Source organism: Zonotrichia albicollis, chromosome 27 (assembly GCF_047830755.1).
Source record: "Zonotrichia albicollis isolate bZonAlb1 chromosome 27, bZonAlb1.hap1, whole genome shotgun sequence".
Taxonomy (NCBI): domain Eukaryota; kingdom Metazoa; phylum Chordata; class Aves; order Passeriformes; family Passerellidae; genus Zonotrichia; species Zonotrichia albicollis.
The window spans coordinates 301,230-319,156 of NC_133845.1; the positions used below are offsets into that span (position 1 = coordinate 301,230).

At 57.2% G+C, this 17,927-nt stretch overlaps 3 protein-coding genes across 4 annotated transcripts; 1 reads left to right on the forward strand and 2 right to left on the reverse strand.

Moving 5' to 3' along the window:
• Positions 1-18: 18 nt before the first annotated feature.
• Positions 19-9,798, reverse strand: UBE4A (ubiquitination factor E4A). 2 transcript variants are annotated; one of them, XM_074527853.1, is made up of 20 exons: positions 9,676-9,798; positions 9,372-9,536; positions 9,086-9,262; positions 8,847-8,959; positions 8,134-8,286; positions 7,888-8,047; positions 7,503-7,705; positions 7,125-7,316; positions 5,957-6,290; positions 5,572-5,698; positions 4,394-4,701; positions 3,696-3,828; positions 3,062-3,249; positions 2,875-2,975; positions 2,647-2,760; positions 1,830-2,004; positions 1,532-1,712; positions 1,185-1,332; positions 792-949; positions 19-639 (listed from the first exon to the last, which is right to left on the reverse strand). In XM_074527853.1, the coding sequence occupies exons 2-20, from the start codon at positions 9,493-9,495 to the stop codon at positions 498-500; spliced, it is 3,231 nt and encodes a 1,076-aa protein (XP_074383954.1). In that variant the 5' UTR covers positions 9,496-9,536; positions 9,676-9,798; the 3' UTR covers positions 19-497. The 2 variants fall into 2 exon arrangements, with proteins under 2 accessions (XP_074383954.1, XP_074383955.1); XM_074527854.1 differs by lacking the exon at positions 9,676-9,798 and having other exon boundaries at positions 9,372-9,669.
• A 566-nt stretch (positions 9,799-10,364) lies between these two features.
• On the reverse strand, positions 10,365-14,223 carry LOC106629855 (G protein-activated inward rectifier potassium channel 4-like). Its single transcript, XM_074527860.1, has 4 exons — positions 14,088-14,223; positions 13,212-13,433; positions 11,917-13,102; positions 10,365-11,689 (listed from the first exon to the last, which is right to left on the reverse strand). The coding sequence occupies exons 2-4, from the start codon at positions 13,386-13,388 to the stop codon at positions 11,301-11,303; spliced, it is 1,752 nt and encodes a 583-aa protein (XP_074383961.1). The 5' UTR covers positions 13,389-13,433; positions 14,088-14,223; the 3' UTR covers positions 10,365-11,300.
• Positions 14,224-15,585: 1,362 nt separating this feature from the next.
• Positions 15,586-16,938, forward strand: CLDN25 (claudin 25). The gene has a single exon (XM_014272472.3). The coding sequence runs from the start codon at positions 15,586-15,588 to the stop codon at positions 16,258-16,260; it is 675 nt and encodes a 224-aa protein (XP_014127947.2). The 3' UTR covers positions 16,261-16,938.
• Positions 16,939-17,927: the final 989 nt, after the last annotated feature.

Sequence of the window (17,927 nt, forward strand, 5' to 3'; positions counted from 1 at the left end):
CACCTCCAGCACCAGCTGTAAGATGATCTCTGTGTTTAATTTCCAACGCCCGCCATTCCCAACACTCACTGGGGAAGTAAACCCTGCTACAACCTGGCACATAAAAGTCAGAAAAACGCCCCCTCATTTTCACCAAGTGAGAGATGGTTACAGTTTAAACACAGAACAGAGGGAGGCTTTTGGTGTTGCTGGAAAAGAACACGGCCAACACAAAGAGCAGGTAATAGAGAGCCAGGGCACCACATCATGAGGAGGCTGTGTTCTTCTCCCGTGGCTGAGGCTCAAAGCTGTAGTGCAGTGGGAAGTCGTAGTATTAAAGAGAGAGTCTTGAAAGGAAAAGAGAGAACAAGGGCTGGCAGGGAAGGTCTGAGGAGAGACTCCAAAGGTGGTGGCAATGCACTAAATGTGGTCGTCATTAGGGTGGTAGCTCCAGCCGTTACCCCTGCATGGCTGTGATCTTGCCCATGACAGGAGGTTTAGAGATGAGAGCCTGTCTTTTAGTTCAGAGTGTCCTCCAGCTCCTCCTCCTTCTGCTTTTTCCTCTCTGCAAGCCATCTCTGTATCTTCTCTTTTAGCTCTGTGTTTGGTCTGATCTGGTCCATAGTTAGGGGACTCCGATTGAAAGGATCTGTCTGATCACTGAAACAGAAAAGATCAAGGAGATTACTTGGACATTCCTGGTGCTAGAGATAAAAAAAAAAGAAAAAAAAATAAAGAGAGGCCAGGAAGAGTCCCTGGATATGTGAAACAGATTCCCAAAAGTATCAAGGCGAGAGGGCTGTGCTGCACACCTGAGGAGGTGTCGGGCTATGGTCGATCGGTCCACAGTGACACGGGAGGAGGGCAGGATCACGGGGTCTGACATCAGAGTGCTCATGATTGGATCCAGGAATTCATCACAGGCATCTGCGTATGTCTCCTCTTCCTGCTGCTGCCGGTCTGCAAGAGACTAGGGAGCACACGTGGCTCTGAGGGATTCCGCCTCCCCGCCCTTTAAAAACCAGGGAGCATTCACAGGTCTGTGCAGGCAGGGAACCCTCCCAGCTGCCCCAGATGGACCTTGCACAAAGCTCCACTCCCAGAAATCCAGCTCCACAGCAAAGATGCAGCAATACACGGAGCCAAAAGGACACAGGGAACCAGCTCTATCTCTTTTTGTATGCTGAATTCCCTCCAGTGCTCACCTTGATCCTCTCAGCCAGGTTACTAAAAGACACAATCATGTTGCCAGGCTTGTTAATCTTCTTCAGAACCCGCACGGTCTGGGCAAAGAGCGTCGGTGAGTAGGAGCGGCCGTCCTTGGGGACTGTGGCACAGAAGTTTTCTTCATCCCTGCACCAGGTTATGTGAGAGAAAGGTTTAAGAATCCCCATTTATCCGGGCTGCAAAACAGTCCCCACAGCAGCCACATTCCCATAGCAAAGAACTCAAAGCTAAAGAAAAGCTCGAGTGTAACTAAGTATTTCTCCCCCAGTATCACTAAGATGGCTCCTGCATGGCTCCTGACAAGCTCACTTCCCTCATCACCTACCCAAGGTTTAGGTAGATGGTGCAGATGTCAGACACGAGCTGCTGTGGCTTGAAGTCAAACTCACTGAAATCTTTCACCTTCAAAGCTCCCATTTTAGGCCCAACCAGATGTTGCAGGAAGTAGTTGAGCATGGAGATGATGCGCTCGGCAAGGAAAGGATGCACAAACAGGGACTTGATTTCTGGAAAGCAAAACAATAGCTTGCAGATTCATAGCAATTCCATCCTCATCTGACCACACTGAAACCAAGTTCTGGCCTGCTCACACCCTGGCAGGCAGGAGGGACCATCTTCCCCACCTGAAGTCAGGAAAGCCAGAGTGCCAATGGTTTCATTGGACATGATGTTGTGGAAACGGGCCAGCTGACCAAACATCTGCAGGCTGGACTCCTTCTCGCGGCGAGCCTCGGGGGACAGGCTGTCCCACTCGCCTCGGTCCTTCTCAATCTGCTGAACTTTGATCTTGCTGAGGTACTGCAGGACAGAATACATGCACTGTTTGCGTGGGTGGTGACACCAAGGAGGTCCAGAAACACTCAAAACCAGTCAGGCAACATCCGTATCACCCATCTTATCTGCTGGCCTTCAAGCAATCAGCTCTCTAGCAGGTAATAGCTCCCCAAAATAGCCCTTTCTAGCAGCAACAGCAGCTCTGAAAGGAGTGGAGAGACATTTAACACACACCAGGGACATGAGAGCACCTGAAATTCCCTTGCAATCCCAAAGACTTGCAGTAAGACCAAGGAGATTTGAGAATCAAAACCCACAGTGATTGTTTAAAGGCTGAGTGTATCCAGATTACGAACAGGCAGATTTCCCAGCGTGCTTCCTGTTGGATCTGAAAAAGCTCTTTTGCTCCTCTTGGTTCTGAGCTGCCTCCTGAACCCAATGGAAGGAAGGGTAGCCCACAGACAGGGCCCCAACCCTTCGTCCTGCCTTCACCCCTTCTTCCAGGGCACCGGCCACTCCATCTTGGGATTGTTTCCTGCATACTACTTACTGCAGAGACTCCCCAGGCAGAGCCAGGCAAGCTGGCCCTGTTCTGGAGGTCAGTATTGCACCAAGGAAGTGAGACCTTGTTTACCTGACAGTGATGGAACGTGAACTCAGCCCTACCTGTATGGCTTCATCCAACAGGAAAATGGCATCGTTCATGAGCAGGTTAAGGAAGCGCAAGAAGAGAGGGGGATTCATTGCCTCCAGGTTCTCTGAGGCATAATCAGCCAGAGCCTGCAAAGAAAGGAAATAGCAAATTCTGCAGCCCAGCCCCGATGGCAGGACGTGGAGCCCCCAGGTGAGCTGCACACCCACATGGCACACTCAGGCATGCACCTCTCGCCTCACCTTTATGCTGTCCCGGTAGGAATCAGTGTCCCACATGTACCTCAGGATGGGATACATGGGACGGCGGTAGTTGAACTTCTGTTCAAACTGGTGTGGGTCACCTGGGCACAAGCCAAAGAACCTTTCAAGTGGACAGTCCCCCACAGGTGCTACACAGGGAACACAACTCTTCCCATTCTGTGCTTACCCGTGAACTCGATATCCACGAAGACTTTGATGAGTGCCTCGGCCAGGTGGGCGGCGTGTTGGTAGGAGCAGAACACTCGCTTGCGATGGAACACGCTCGAGACGAGCGGGCTCTGAGCCTGATCCAAGTGAGGCATCACAGCCTCCAACACTTCAGCCAGCTTGGCTCGCAGGTGAGGATTTTTCATCCTGCAAGACAAAACAAAGCAAATCCAGGATGGCATGTCCATGGTGCAGAATGGAGCTGCTCAGGAATCAATCCAGGATCTGTGTTCATCCATGCTTGAGTGCCAGACTGCTGCAAACCATCAGTAAAGCCAGCCCTGGGTCAGCAGTCACTTGCATAGACACCATGCCACAGTGGAATCTCAAGCAAAGGGAGAGTGTGGGAACACATACATTTAAGCACCAAATCCCATTTGAACCTTGCATGAAGCCTGTGGTCTCTAGGCAGGCCTGTATTCCCTTTGTGCCTCTTGCAGGCATATTTCAGCTGTTTTCAAAAAGATTTTCAGCTGTTTCAAAAAGATCAATCTGCTTGCAGCTGCACAAACCAAGCCTCAAGACAGCTCTGCAATTTCTACTTGCTTGGTCACCCTGGGAGCTCTGCAACAAGGACCCAGGGCTGCACCTACCTCTCCACATCACCCATGAAAACAGTAACAAAGTGAAGGATGTGCTCCAGGGAATCAGCAGAAGTCTCCAAGATGTCATCAGCAAAACGCCGCAGGAAAATGAAGAAGTCGCCCAAATTATCGGCAAAGAACTCTGCAAACAGAGATTGCAGCTGAGCTCCTCCCCAGGCAGCTCACCTTGCCCTTTTCCAGCCTCCCATCCACTCTCCCCTCATCGCCCTGATGCTGATTAAGTACTAGTAATTAAAAAGCTGTATTAGAAGCTGCCATGGAGAAGGATGCCCAGCCTGATGGCATGAGTAACACGTGGGACTCACTTCCCCTCTTCCCTCCCACAAGTCAGGTCACTTCTGGGGTGAATCCACCATGATGACACACTTCTACACAACCCCCAAGGGAAGAATCCTGAAGCAGGCCTCAGAAAAAACAGTTTACATATAGAGAAAACACTAAATGAACGTAGAACTTGCCACTTGCAAATGAGTAAGACTTCTAAAAGGTCAGCAGCTTCACCACCCTAAGTATGGCCCCTCTAACAGCCCCAAATTCTCTAAGAGAGATCCTCCTCAGAGAGAATATTCTGCACAATGTCGGTGGTGGCACCGTGTCCTGCCCTGGACAGGGGAGCACTTGCTCAGGCAGCTCTTGCAGTGCTGATGCATGCAGGTGCTGGCACAGAGCAGCACCCGTGGCCTCACCTGGCACGTAGGCCAAGGCGCTGTGCTCCACCTGCGGCAGCGGGAAGCTCAGCTCCAGCGGCTCGCTGCCCTGGTTCCCCACTGCCAGCTGCACCAGCAGCACTGCCATGGACACCTGCAGGTTCAGGCAGTTCTGCAGCATCTGTGGTTCCGTCATGGCCGTCTTGGTGGACAGATAGATGGTCATCAGGCGCTCAAACTGCTCCCTGAGGCTGTCAGCAGCGGGGCTGGAGCTCTGCTGAGCTTCTCGCCACGCCACTTGCAGGCGGTGAAGGCTTTGGTTTATCTTTACCATCTGGTCGTGCAACCTGCCCGGGAAAGGAGGCAAGGAGGGGCTCAGGAGACAGACAGAAAGACAGACATCCTGCCTCACCAATGCAGAAGCTGGTGGATTCAGATAATTTCCTGTGGGTACCCTGTCTGGGGCTCTGCAATGGGAAGCCTTGTGGAAAGGCTTGGCAGGACCTGGGAGGGTACGAGACCGTCTGAGGGACCATGGCACCTGCAGAGCGGCCTGGGGACACGGCAGAGCTCCCTTGGGTCACTGAGGTCAGGGATCCAACACGGCCCAGAGACGCTTGCAAGGTGACACTTCAGTTTCCCAGCAACAAGCCACTTGCATAATAACTTTTTTGTCAATGTCTATATTTAGAGAATAAACCAGAAGGGGACTCTGCTTGGATCAGCCATGACCTCACAGTATCTAGGCAACGATTTGCAGAGGGAAGTCGTGCAAAACAGAGTCTTTTAGTGTCCAGAAAATCCTCTCCTGGAAGCTGACAGCTACCTCACATTGCTGTTTCACATACACTCCCAGTGGACAGGTGCTCTGCCACCTGGATGAGGCTCCTGCCCCAAGGAGAAGGGGAATGGAGCAACCTACAAATACCAGCACTTGGCTGTTGGTGTCTACAAGTAACAGGGAGCCTGCATGACTCCTTTATTAAGATAAAGCACTTGCAGAAAGGCCAAGGGGGTTTGAGAATCAAAACCCACAATGACTTTAAAGCCTGAGTGTATCCTGATTAGCAAAAATGCAAGTAAAATTTCTTCCTGCAGTCAGTCAGGCTGAAGTTCAAACAGCACCTCAGCTGGCCACCCTGTGTTCACAGTATTTACTGAAATGTGCAGAGCTGCACATGGGTGGAAAACAGCCCCAGGGGAACTGAAACAAGTACCTGTGAAACCCCAAGTGCAGGGTATACTGCGTGAGCACCAGGTTTTCCGTCACCAGGTTGTAGCTGTTTGCAAACTGCGGCTCTTGCTCGCTCAGAGCAGGGATCAAACATGTTTCTTTTTCCAAACCTGTATGGAAAAGCATCTCTGCATCAGGTCCTACCCAGCAGTGCTGGTGAGGAGAGGGCTTGAGAGGGTCTCTTCTGAGGACACAAAAGGGCTCCTGGTGATAACTGGCAGCATTTTATTTGCACTCAGCTCTCTTCTTGCTCCTCTCTAGTCACAATTCTAACTCTCCGCTAACCCTAATGGTTTACTGAGAAGGCATTAGTGGGTAAAGTGGAGATTGAGGAGATTCCCTTTCCTATCCCCAAAGCTTAGGTGTACCTTTCATATGTACGTTCTTGCTCCTCCTCTCCTCTTCATTCAGCTCCTTCAGGGCACAGTAGGTAGGGTTGAAGGTTAGCAGCTTTGGAGATCGGGGTTTGCAGAAGGGCTGGCACAGCTTCAGGAGGGCAGCCCCCAGGTTGAGGAAGAAGGCATCTGAGGCGTACATCTGGAAGAAAATCTCTGGCATCTGGTTAGCCCAAATCTTGGTGCGGCCCGCATTCGCATGGAGGCAGTTCCCCAGCCAGGACAGGATCCTGTGCTTCGTCTCCGGTGACAGCTGCAACAGGTTCTTCAGCATCTGGTAGATCTTCTCATGGAACTGGGCCATGAACTGTTAGAGGAAACAGAACACAGCTGAATGAGTCCTTGGGGGTTGTTCTTTTGCCTCTGTGACACCACTGCTATCAGACCCTTTCCTGCTCCTTGGGACACCCCATGAATCACCCATCACACACAGGTGTTACAAGCAGGTCAGATCCTGGAGCTGGCACAAAACAACAATTAGGCAAAAGCACAGCTGAGACCATTTGTTCTCATACGGAGTAAATCCAAAATTCTTTGCCTATTTTGACAGCCTGAAAGAACCCCTGAGTGGGAGGGGAAAGCCTCAGGGATGACCTCTGCACCCCAGTTCACTCCTGCGTTTATATTCTGCATCCTCATGTTTTACTCCTGACCTACTGGAACATTCCTAGGAATGAATTCCTAGGTATTTCTCTAAGGAAGAAAATTACTTGCATAATGAGAGAGAACGTTGCCTGTCACTTTCTCAACTGGTGAATCAATTAGTGTTTTAATTATTTAATAATAACAGGACAGGCACTGTAAACTACTCCCTGGTGACTGCAACACCTGAGGTAGATGATCTCCAGGTAGCACCTCAAGTTACTGATGTCTGCTCCACCAGTACCAGCCACTCTTTTTCCAAAAGCTCAGGCAACTTTGATAAGGCACAAAGACCTGGGTTATAATGACCCAAGGCAGCTGGCAAAACTGCTTCCATGCTCCAGCTGGAGAATTCAAAGCAGTTTTTGGACACCCCTAGTTGCAAGGCAAGCTATTCCTGAACCAGCAGTGGAACTCAAGCCCTGATACCACGTTGTGAACCCTCAGCAATGAGAGGCCACTAATACCACAGGAAGCAGAAGTGCCCCACTTCTCCCACCTGATGGATGTTGGATTCCTGCACTTTAATCTCCTGTGGGCTGGATCGGGATGGATTCAGAAAGTAGCCATGGTTCTCCACCACGCCAGGGGTCTTCAACAAGCAGGAGATATTTAGAATGGCACCAAGCAAAGTCTTCTGGTACATCTGTCCATTGCTGGGATCCTTGGGCTGTATGTAGCCTGCAAAAACCTGGGGAACACATCAGGACATGCTGAAAAAACCAGCAAAAAACCCTAACATACTGATGGGTTTGTGGCAGGCTATGAGAAGGGAGAGGAGAGGTATGACTACCCACACACCACACTTCTGGTTTGACCTCTGCAGATCAGGTCTTGTTCATGTGCCCCTGCAAAAAGCTCCTGCCTAAGTACCCACCTTGGCTATGTCCTTCTGCTTTGTGAAGTACAGGAGCACATCGAGGTATGTGTAGAGCAGGATCTGGCAGAGGTCCAGGTCCTTGATTCTCCCCAGCAGAATGTCAAACACGGGAACCATCACCTCCCCAAATGTGCGCACCTCCTCGTCCATCGTTAACGCCTCTATGACCTCCTCGAGGAACTCGGTCATGTCTTCAAACTCTGGCAGGAGACACAAGGCTGTTACTCACAGTGCTCCAACAGCCAAACCGACCCAAACACAACCCCCCTGTTGGCAGCAAGGGGAGCCAAAGCTTCACCCAAGCCCTGGATGCTGCAGGGCAGCCTCGCAGCACCGAGGCAGTGGCACAGTGAGCACCATGGCACAGCCCGGCTGCACTTACGTGCCCCCCTCAGTGTCTCCAGCAGCAGGTCCACCAGCTGCTCGTACACGTTCTGGTTGACGTAGATCTCGGGGGTGAGGAGCACGGTGCGCGTGTTGGACACCGTCAGGTTGCGGCAGCGCACGGCGAAGGGCAGCAGGTTCTCCGGGACCTTGGTGATCTGACAGGGAATACAAGGCAGCTCCAGCTGGGGCACGGCAGCTCCAGCGGGGCAGGGCAGAGCAGGGTGCAGGGAGCCTGGCCCACCTCCTCGCGGGCCCTGCGGAAGCAGGCGTAGAGGTAGCGCAGGATGTGCCTCTCCCCGGCGTCGCGGTCGGCCGACAGGTTCTGGCTGCTGGCACAGGTCATGTGGATCAGGTGGCTCCCGGGCTCCGGCAGCAGCAGGCGGGTGAACAGGGCCTGGGCACCGGCAGGGACAGGGCACAGTGACACAGCCCAGCACAGAGCTGATCCCTCCAGAGGAGGAAGCTCCACGCCACACAGCCTAATTGGCTCCTGCTGGGAACAGCTCTCCCTGTCCCTCAGTAAATAACTACAGTGAGAACCCTCAGCTGCTTCTGGCCTGAGCAAACCCTCCAGCCCCTCATGGAACAACAGCACCCCACCAGAAACCATTTCCACTGAAATCCTCAGCAGGAATGACTGATACAGCTGCAAATGAAGATGAGTGTGTGTGGACACTGTTGACTGAGCTCTCTGGTTTTTCTTCCCTTTTCCACCCACACAGACCTACAGGGCAGCAAACTCCTGCAGCTTCTAGGAGGAAGGGCTGGATTCCCCAAATTCTACACTTTTCTCACTCTCATATCCCAAAAATCTCATGGGCTTTTCCAGGAAAACAATAAGTGGCAGCTTGGTGCCAGGTTTTGGAAAAGGATGTGGGATATCATATGTACTTTCTGAGGAAACAAACTCAATCCGATGGCCAAAGCCTGCAGGTGGCCCTAGGCAGTCCCTACCTGCTCCACATTGTCCATGTCCAGCCAGTCCTGGTCATCCAGGTCTGCAGCCATCTCCTCCAGGTACACACAGCGTGCTGGGATCCCATTCCCACTCTTCATGCTGGGGTCACCTGGGAAGGGCAGAGGGACCTGTTCTGTTCCACCTGCAGGCAGGACTGTCCCCAGCACCTGGCACTGTCCCCTCCCACGTCAGAGCTGCCCCAGCCTGTACCACACCCCGCCAAACCCGGGCTCACTGTTGTCCAGGGTGATGAGGAAGATCCTCTGGATCATGTGGTTGATGTTGAGCTGCTCGCAGAGCTCTCGCTGCGAGCGGAACGAGCGGCTGATCTCGGCCACCGAGTAGTCGCAGTCGTCCAGGCTCTCGGAGACACTGTTGTCGGAGTCATCCTGGCTGATGGACGTCTCCTCGCCTGCACGACAGAGCCCTCAGCGTCTCGGGGGCCAGCCCTGTCCGAGCGGACCGCCTCGCCCCCTCGCCGCGGCCAGCCTCTGCCCCAGCGCCAGCCCCGAGCTCCGCACCTGTCAGCTGCCGCAGCTGCTGCTGCTTCTGGATGGCGGCGAAGTGCTTGGCGGCAGCGACGGAGCCGAAGAGGGCGGCGAAGGGGTTGCTGGAGATGCTGTTGTTGTTCTCCTGGTCGGTCATCTCCCCTCAGGGCCGCGCCATACGGGTGAGCCGGGGCAAGGCTGCGGGGAGGGCCGCCGTCAGGGCCTGGGCCCGCTCCCCCGCGGGCGCGGCGGGCTCGTCCCGCTCGGTGCCGGGGCTCCGATCCCAACCCGCTCCCGCTCCGGTGCCAACCCGGCCCCGCTCCCGCTCCGCTCCCACCTCGGCCGCCTCCGGAGAGCTCTGCGCGTCACCGCGTCGCTCAACGATCACGTCACGGCGACGCGCCGGAAGTGACGCACGGGAGGGGCAGGGCTTAGGGAGCTCGGGCGGGAGCGGCTGCAGCGACTCCTGGCGGCCGGGACGGGGAACGACACCTGCGGCCCCGCGGGGACGGGAACGGGAATGGGAATAGCGGGAATAATGGGGATAACGGGAATAACGGGAATGGGAATAATGGGAATGGGGATGGGAATGGAGGTGGGGATGGGAATAATGGGAACGGGAATAATGAGAATGGGAATAATGAGAATAATGGGAACGGGAATAATGGGAATAATGGGAATAACGGGGATAATGGGAATAATGGGAATGGGAATAATGGGAATAATGGGAATAACAGGGATAATGGGAATAATGGGAACAGGAATAAAGGGAATGGGAACTGGACAGGAATGGGAATGTGACAGGAACAGGGACATGAAGCCGGTCTGGCTCGGTGGGACCCAAGCCTGTCCCATGCTGTGAAATGTGACCGTGTGTGTGTGAGAACCCAGTTTGTGTTTGTTATTTACCCAGTGGCCTGTATTTGAATATTAATGACATGTAAATCAACTGCTTAATAGGAAAATCACAGTTTTATATTGGATCAATATGCATATTGACCCTTATTAACTTTGCACCTACAAACACTTGTTTGCGGCCTTGTTTTTTTTAAACTTTTTCTTGTGCAGGGAGTTTTATGTTTATCGGGGGTTTGGGACTGCAGGGGGTGTGGGGCAGGGACACGGATGTACATGTTTATATTACATCCCCTCTGTGCTGGGGGATGTATTACATCCCTTCTGTGCCAGGCTGAGCTTGCCCCATCTGCCCCATCCCTCCCCTCGCACCTTTCTGGGCAGGACAGATGAGGTGAGGTCAGAAAATACCCTGCCCAAGACTCTGTGGGGAGATACAAAGGTAGGTAGATAGAGGAGAGGCAAAGGTGGACAAAAGGAGTTAAATCCAAGGGGTTATTCTGCAACCCCCTGAGGCAAAGCTGTCTGGGGACTGCAGGGAGGCTCCTCAGCCCAGCCAGACCCTGCATACACAGATTTCATTGATTTTTTTTCAGTCCAGGCCCCTGGCTCAGGCCCAGGCACTGCCCTGCCAGGTGCTGCAGGTGACTCCAGTGGTGTCATTCCTGTAACAATATTAATTTAATTCTACTACACCATGTCCAGCCTCTCTCAGCACCAGCCCGCTGCAATGCTTCCCTGCTGGGGGAGTCCTGGGGCACCCTGTCAGACAAGGACTGGGGGCAGCTTGGGGTGCTGGGGGGCTGTGTCAGGGTCCATGAGGTGGTGCAAGACTGAGCCCATGGCACTGGGGGGCTCTGGGCTCTGCCTCTTCTTTGCCCAGACCCCGAGGCCCCCCCCAGAACAAACATGGCTGGCAGTTGGGTGGTTTTGTCACAAACAGACTTTACTCACCCGCTGCCTCGTATTCCTTGTTACAAAAGAACAACTTAACAAAAAGAATGAAAGAATGCCGTGCGGCTGCAGCTGGGGGAGCGGGGGGCGTTCGGCCCCACAGAGCAGGGTGGGCTATGGCACTGTTGGCGTGGGGCACCGGGCCCGGGGGGCTCAGGCAGGGCAGTCCCGCTGCGCTGGCTCGTCCCGGCCACCCTGGGCTGTGCTGGCAGGGACAGCCATCCCCAGCAGGGCATCCTCGCCAGGGGCTCTGGCAGGGGCAGCCATGCCCAGCAGCGCGTCCTCGCCAGGCCCCGGCAGCGCGCACGGCTGCACCAGCTGGTCCCAGTACAGGCTGAGCGTGGAGTGCTCCTGCTGCTCCAGCTCCCGCAGCTCCTGCAGCTCCTTGGCGCTGGCCGCTGGCGTCTGCACCTCAAAGGTCATCTCAAAGCGGCTGTAGTCCACCTGGAAGGCGCCTTTCTCCAGGGACATGCAGGGCTCGAAGCGGTATCCCCAGAGGATCTCGTCCTCCGTGTAAGAGGTGCGGGCTTGGCACGTCATTCCTGCAGCAATGAAGAACATGGCTGTGCTGTGCCGGGTGCCACAACGAGCCCCCTGAGCCTGCAGGGCGAGGGGCTTCCAGCCCTGCCTCACCCACGGCCCGCTGGAGACACACAGGACCCCGAGCCTCTCTTGCTCTGATGTCACTCCTGGGCCCGGGTTTGCCTGGCATCTCCAGGAGCCCAGGGGAGCCCCCCCCTCTCCACCCTGACTCCCCCAGACCACTTGCCTGTGGCTTCCACAATGCCCTCGAGGATAATGATGATTTCAAACTGCTCCCGGCGCAGCGACTCGGCCGACATGTCCCAGAAAGGGCTGTGGCGGTTGATGACGTGGCAGATGATCTGGGGCTCCACCAGGAACAGACGGTCCTCCCCTGTGTCGTAGCCCAGGTTCAGCTCCGACTGCTCCAGGGGGATGAACTCCCCCTCGGCCGTCTGGCGGGACTTGATCAGCTTTGCCCGGATCTTGGCATCCACCATGTGGCTTTCCCGCAGGTCCCCCACACGAAACATCAGGCAGAGCTTCTCGTCCCGGAGGGAGATGACGCAGTTCTTGCTGAAGATGAGGGTCTGGGCGCGCTTCTTGGGCCGGGAGATCTTGACGAACATGCAGCCGACCATCATGGCGTCGATCATGGAGCCCACGATGGACTGGGCGATCAGCAGGATGACGCCCTCGGCGCAGTTGGCCGTCACCATGCGCGTGCCGTAGCCGATGGTGCGCTGGCTCTCCACCGAGAGCAGCAGGGCGGAGACGAAGCCGTCCACGTTCTCGATGCACGCCTGCCACTCGGGATCGCCCTGGTGCCACACGTCGCCGCGCACCCAGGCGTCCAGGAAGTAGATGAAGCCAAAGACCACCCAGGTGACGACGTAGCACATCATGAAGACGAAGAGGAACCAGCGGTACTTGAGGTCTACGATGGTAGTGAAGATGTCCGAGAGGAACCTCTTCTTGTCCTGGATGTTGCCCAGATTCACCTGGCACTTGCCCACTTTGGTCACGTAGCGCTGCCGCTGCCGCCGGCCGGCCTGGGCCGCGGGGCCGTCCTCCTCCAGCAGCTTGCAGCGCCGGCCCTGCAGCCCCTCCGGGGTGGGAGCGGCGGAGCTGCGGGCGGAGGTCTTGCCGCGGGACGAGTTGGGGATGTTGGCCACGCTCAGGGCGTGCAGCGGGTAGAAGCGGGCGGCCGCCTCTTGCGGGGCGGGCGGCGGGCACCAGGACGGGCGGCCGCGGTGCTGCTGGGCGCTCAGGCTGCCGCGGCTCGGCGGCAGGGACGGCTCCCCGGGGCCGAAGCCGCCGTGACGGGGTGCGGACGGGTAGTTTGGCATCGCGGCGCCTCTCTTGGCAGCGGCGGCGGCGGCGTTCTGCCCGCCGTCCTCCAGCGGAGCCCCGGGCGCGGCCGGCAGATCGGGCTGCGGGGGGGAAAGGAGCCCGTCGGTGAGAAATCGCCTCCGACAGGAGCCGCGAGCGCCCGGCGGCACCGCGTGCCGAGGATGCCCCGGAGCCCGGGGCGAGCCATACCTTCTGCGGGAAGGTGCCGTAGCGGCTGGTGTCGGCGGGCGGCCGGGGCAGGTAGGCCAGCATGTGCTTGGCCGTGGGGGTCTGCGCCGGGGGGATGGAGTTGCTGCGGCCGCGGGGCTCCTCGGGGGGCAGCCAGCCGCCGCCGCCGCCGCCGTTGCGGGCGTAGGGCAGCACCATGGCGGCGCCGGGGCGGCGGCTCAGCCCCGGGCTGGGCGCGGGGTCCTGCCGGGGAGAGACAAGCGGGAGTTACTTCGGACAGGGGAGCAGCGTGGGGCTCCGGCCCGCTCCGCATCCCCCGGGGCCGGGGTCTGGGGGAGCCCCCCTCGCCCAGCAACGCTTGTCCCAGCTCCGGAGCTGTGCCGGGGTGCCTGCGGGCTGGCTCCAGATGGCTAAGCCCATTAAGGGCCATAATTGCATTGCAAGGCCGGGGAAGGAGGCACTCGTCTCCGGTGGGAAGCAGCGCCGGCAGCCGGCGAGCTCCGGGTGAGCGCCTAAGGCACTGTCCCACGGTTGTTCCAGGCCGTGGCGGGAGCTGTGGGTTCTCTGAGAAGCTCCGGGCAGAAATGGATGGCCCCTAGGTGCGGAGGAAGGACCTAGCCTGTGCGAGAGAGGAAGATCCCACAGCCGGGCTCCTCGGGACAGGCTGAGCCCAGCCGGTGCCCATGGGGAGACGCGATGGGAGCTCATGGCCCTGGAAACGCAACCCGGAGCGCAGCGGCCTGCGGGGGTAGGGGTGAGGATGGGGTGGGAGCGATGGCGCTCTGCCTCCCTCGAGCATCCCCTGCCACTGCAGAGCAGCGGCACCTGCGCTCCTCAGGGCGGCGATGGAGGATGCCAGTGTCCGGAGCGACCTGCCGGCCCCCGGGAGACACCCACCTCATGTCCAGGCAGAGCGGCTGCCGGCCCGGCGCGCGTCGTTCTCGGCTCGTGGCTCCCGCCGCGCCCCGGCCACCGCCGGGCATCTTCCCCCCGGTTGCGGACGGGAATCCTCTGCCCGGCCGTGCCACCGCGGCCGGTGGGAGGGAAAGAAGGACGGGGAGCTCGGCGGCGGCCGCCAATCCTGCTCCAGCGGCAGAAGGTCACCCGTTAATCTGTCTCAATGACAGGCACAATTACCTTGAGACGATTTAATCGGAAGGAGCAGGTGCCCCAATGCCTGGGGGAAGGAGCAGGAGGGGTTTCCCAGCGGATTTCCCTGCTCTTGCCCTCGGGATGATGCTCCCTGTCTGCTCTGAGGAGCGGGATGGTCAGCAAGGGCTGGAAAACATCCCCTTTCTCCTGCCTGGTCTGCGCTTCTCTATTGAACGTGGTCCGCGCTCTCTCGCCCCCTCCTTGTGGGAGCCCCCTGCAAAGACCCTCCCGGCACTCACCAGGGCTGGACCCCGCGACCAGCAGGACGCAGTAATTTCCAGTCTGGCTCCCGATACTGATAAGAAAGACGGCGGATGAAGGGGAGATTAGTCGCTAATCTCCCAGGGAAGATGAATCTGCAAGCTGGACCCCGCGGAGGCAGTGCACGTGGGGGAGGATGGGCGCCGAGTGCCAGCACAAACTTGGGATTTTCCTGATCCTTCTTTTCGTCCTTTTCATAGAATCCCAGAACGGTTTGGGTTGGAGAGGGTCTTAAAGATCAGTCCAGCTCCAGCTCCCTGCCACAGGAACACCTTCCACCCGACCAAGCTGATGTACATGGGCTTTCCCCAGCTCTGCGCTTGCATCAGGGTGTCTCCTATCAGGACAACACAACACCACGAGTCTCATCTGCTGGGTGCAGGACAGGGCGATCAATGCCCACCTGTGAGAAGGGCCCATCTGGAACCTGCGCCCTCCCTTGAACATCCCCATTCTCAACGCAGCCCTCAAAGGCTCATTTGCATATTTAATTAACGACCTAATGAGGATCAGGGCCACCGACTCCTGAGAAAAGCCCGATGCTTTTCTACCTCTCTGCTGCCTTGCATCTTGTGCTACGGTGCCAGCCGTGTCCCACCGAGGCTGGAACTGCTGCAGCCGAGAATCGCTGTCCCTGCCAAGGCTCTCGCTCCGGGGTGGCCAAGGCTCGGAGGATTTGCGTGCTTTGGCTTAACCCTCTTGGGCACGGCGAGGCAGCGGCGGGACCCAGCCCGGAGCTACCGGGGGGATGCACCCGGCTTTTCCTGCTGAGCCGGGCTCTCCTTTTAGCATGGAAAAACCAACAGCAGCTGAAAAACGACCGTGGCCACACCCCGGCGTTGGAGGAACAGGCTTGAATTCGCCCCCCCGGGCGGCAGACGCGGCCGGCGGCCGGGCGGACGCTGCTCCACAAGCGTTAATGCCCGCGGCCGCCGCTCGGGGCGGCTGATCCGGGCCCGCAGCTTAGCGGGGCGGCGACGGCATGGCCGGGGGCTGGGGGGCAAAGGCGCAGGGCGGGGGGATGCTGCTGGCTCTCCTCGGGTGGATCAGCTCCTGCGTCACCACCTTCGTGCCGCTCTGGAAGAACCTCAACCTGGACCTGAACGAGATGGAGGTCTGGAACATGGGGCTCTGGCAGGTCTGCATCACCCAGGAGGAGGGGGTGCTTGAATGCCAAGCCCACGGCTCCTTCCTGGCGCTGCCTCCCGAGCTGCGCATCTCTCGCCTCCTGATGTGCCTCTCCAACGGCCTGGGGCTGCTGGGCTGCCTCCTGGCTGCCCTGGGGCTGGAGGGCTGGAGAACCTGCGAGGACAAACCCGGGCGAAAGCGGCGGCTCCTGCTTGGCGGGGGAGCGACGCTGGGCCTGGCAGGGATCACCACCCTGGTGCCGGTCTCCTGGGTCGCCTACAACACCGTCCTCGACTTCTGGGACGAGACTGTCCCCGACATCGTGCCCAGGTGGGAGTTTGGGGAGGCCACCTTCCTGGGCTGGTTTGCTGGAGCCTTCCTGGCCGCTGGAGGACTGCTCCTCGCCTGCAGCGCCCGCGCCCCGAGCACCGACGCGCCGCTGGCCCCCGCCGGCCACCAGGGCCCCGCGGCACCAGGGCTGCCCAGGGGCCACCACCTGCACCCCAAAAACGCAGACTTGGTCATCTAGGGCCTCGGGTGCTGTGCCCTGTGCACCTCGTGGGCTCTTCCCCTGGCAGGGAGGGCTCCTGCTTGTTTCACGGGATGATTTGCTAATTGCTACGGCAGCTCCGCAGGTTTCTCTCCTTCCTCTGTGTGTCTGCTTCACCTTCTCTCTGTTAAGGAGCAGCAGATTTCCCTGCAGCACTCACCAAGCAAGAATGAGAAGGCAACAAGCAGCGGGCAGCGCTTTGTACTGTTGGTGACACCGTGGTACCATCACTGATGGGTGACACTGTGTTGGCATCTCTGGCAAGGCCCCCACAGCCAAGCCTGATGTGGCTAATGCTGTGCCCCAGTGCAGCAGCTCTTTCCTTGCATGTCTGTGTTGCTCTGAAATATTTGCAATAAATTATCATGTCCGTTGGCAGTGTGTCTGTGCTCTGAACGTGCAGCTGTACCTTGGAGAGGTGGGATGCAGGGTGGGAGCAGCAATGGGCAGCACTGCTGCTGCAGCTATGCTTTGGTTGGTCCAGAAAAGATTGGAGGAAAAGAGAGAAAAACAGACAGAAAGGGGGAAGGAGGAAAATGAGACAAGGCAGCACCAAGTTCTACTCCTGCTGCAAAGGCGGGATGGCAGTGACCGTGTGCCCTGAAGGAGCCTCATCTTCTCATGGCTAAGATGATAAAGCCGATAAGCCACAGACCTTTGTGTCAAAAGTTCCTTGACTGCATCTTTTACCTGTGCACAAGAGGCAAGAAAGGGTTTTTGCTGGTCCGAACTGTTCCTTCCACATTTTCCTGATTCAGCTGTAAAAATCAAGGCTGATTACACACCTCTGTGAGCAAGAGCATGGACCATCAGGCTGGATTAGCACCCGGAGTCCTGACAGGGGCCGGCTGCTGCTACGGCACTGGTTGGACACGGAGTTCACCGCTGGTTTAATCCCTGCAGCTCAGAGCCGTGGGCGCGTGACCCACCTCAAGGCAGGCCCAGCCCTGGGGAAAGCAAAGTCCACTCGCTCTAAGTCCCATTTTGAAACCTGCACTTTGCTCAGCTGGAGGAGAGGAAGGAGCAGATGGGCAAGGAAAGGGAACAGTGATGATCCCAGGCAGTTCTGGTGCTGCTGAGAGTGAAGTGGAAGAGGCAGGTGCTCAGTCCTTCTGAAAGAGAATCAAACAAGGTAGAACTGAGGGGACTGTTCCTGGCCATCACCTCCCAAGGAGCTGCACCCCCTGCCAGCTCCCTAGGAGGGCTGACCAACCCAGGGAGCACAGAGCCTGTTTTGGCTCTGACTCCCTTGAGAAATGGGAGGACAGTGAGCAAAGGTTTTCAGCCTGGGAATGCTCCTCCTGTCCAGCTCAGCCCAAACACCATGACGTCCCCAGTACCACTCCTGACACTCTTTGTTGGTTCCTTAAAACAGGCTGTGGGCATGGGCTGGGCATTTCAGCTTCTGGCAGCAACACAAAGAACAGGGCAAAGCCACTGTTTCACGAGTCAGAACAAACAGGCTTCTCCTCTTCTCAAACCACATCCTACTGCCTGCAAGTGCACAAAAGCTGCCTGGCAATGCCAAGTGTTGCCTGGGAGGAGGTAGCATGCCTCTGGGTGGGTGATGGCCTGGGGGCTCTGTTCAAGAGCTCCACCTTTCCCCTCATTGAAGGCCAAGCACCCTGAGCAGGAAGTTGAAGGCC

Coding starts and splice junctions, on each gene's coding strand:
- UBE4A (XM_074527853.1), bottom strand. CDS start 9,495: ATGACCGACCAGGAGAACAACAACAGCATCTCCAGCAACCCCTTCGCC. Junction 4,702..5,571: donor CTGCACTTGGGGTTTCACAG/GTACTTGTTTCA, acceptor TTTCCCGGGCAG/GTTGCACGACCAGATGGTAA. Junction 2,976..3,061: donor CGTGGATATCGAGTTCACGG/GTAAGCACAGAA, acceptor GCTTGTGCCCAG/GTGACCCACACCAGTTTGAA.
- LOC106629855 (XM_074527860.1), bottom strand. CDS start 13,388: ATGGTGCTGCCCTACGCCCGCAACGGCGGCGGCGGCGGCGGCTGGCTG. Junction 13,103..13,211: donor ACGGCACCTTCCCGCAGAAG/GTATGGCTCGCC, acceptor TCCCCCCCGCAG/CCCGATCTGCCGGCCGCGCC. Junction 11,690..11,916: donor GGGCATTGTGGAAGCCACAG/GCAAGTGGTCTG, acceptor TCATTGCTGCAG/GAATGACGTGCCAAGCCCGC.
- CLDN25 (XM_014272472.3), top strand. CDS start 15,586: ATGGCCGGGGGCTGGGGGGCAAAGGCGCAGGGCGGGGGGATGCTGCTG.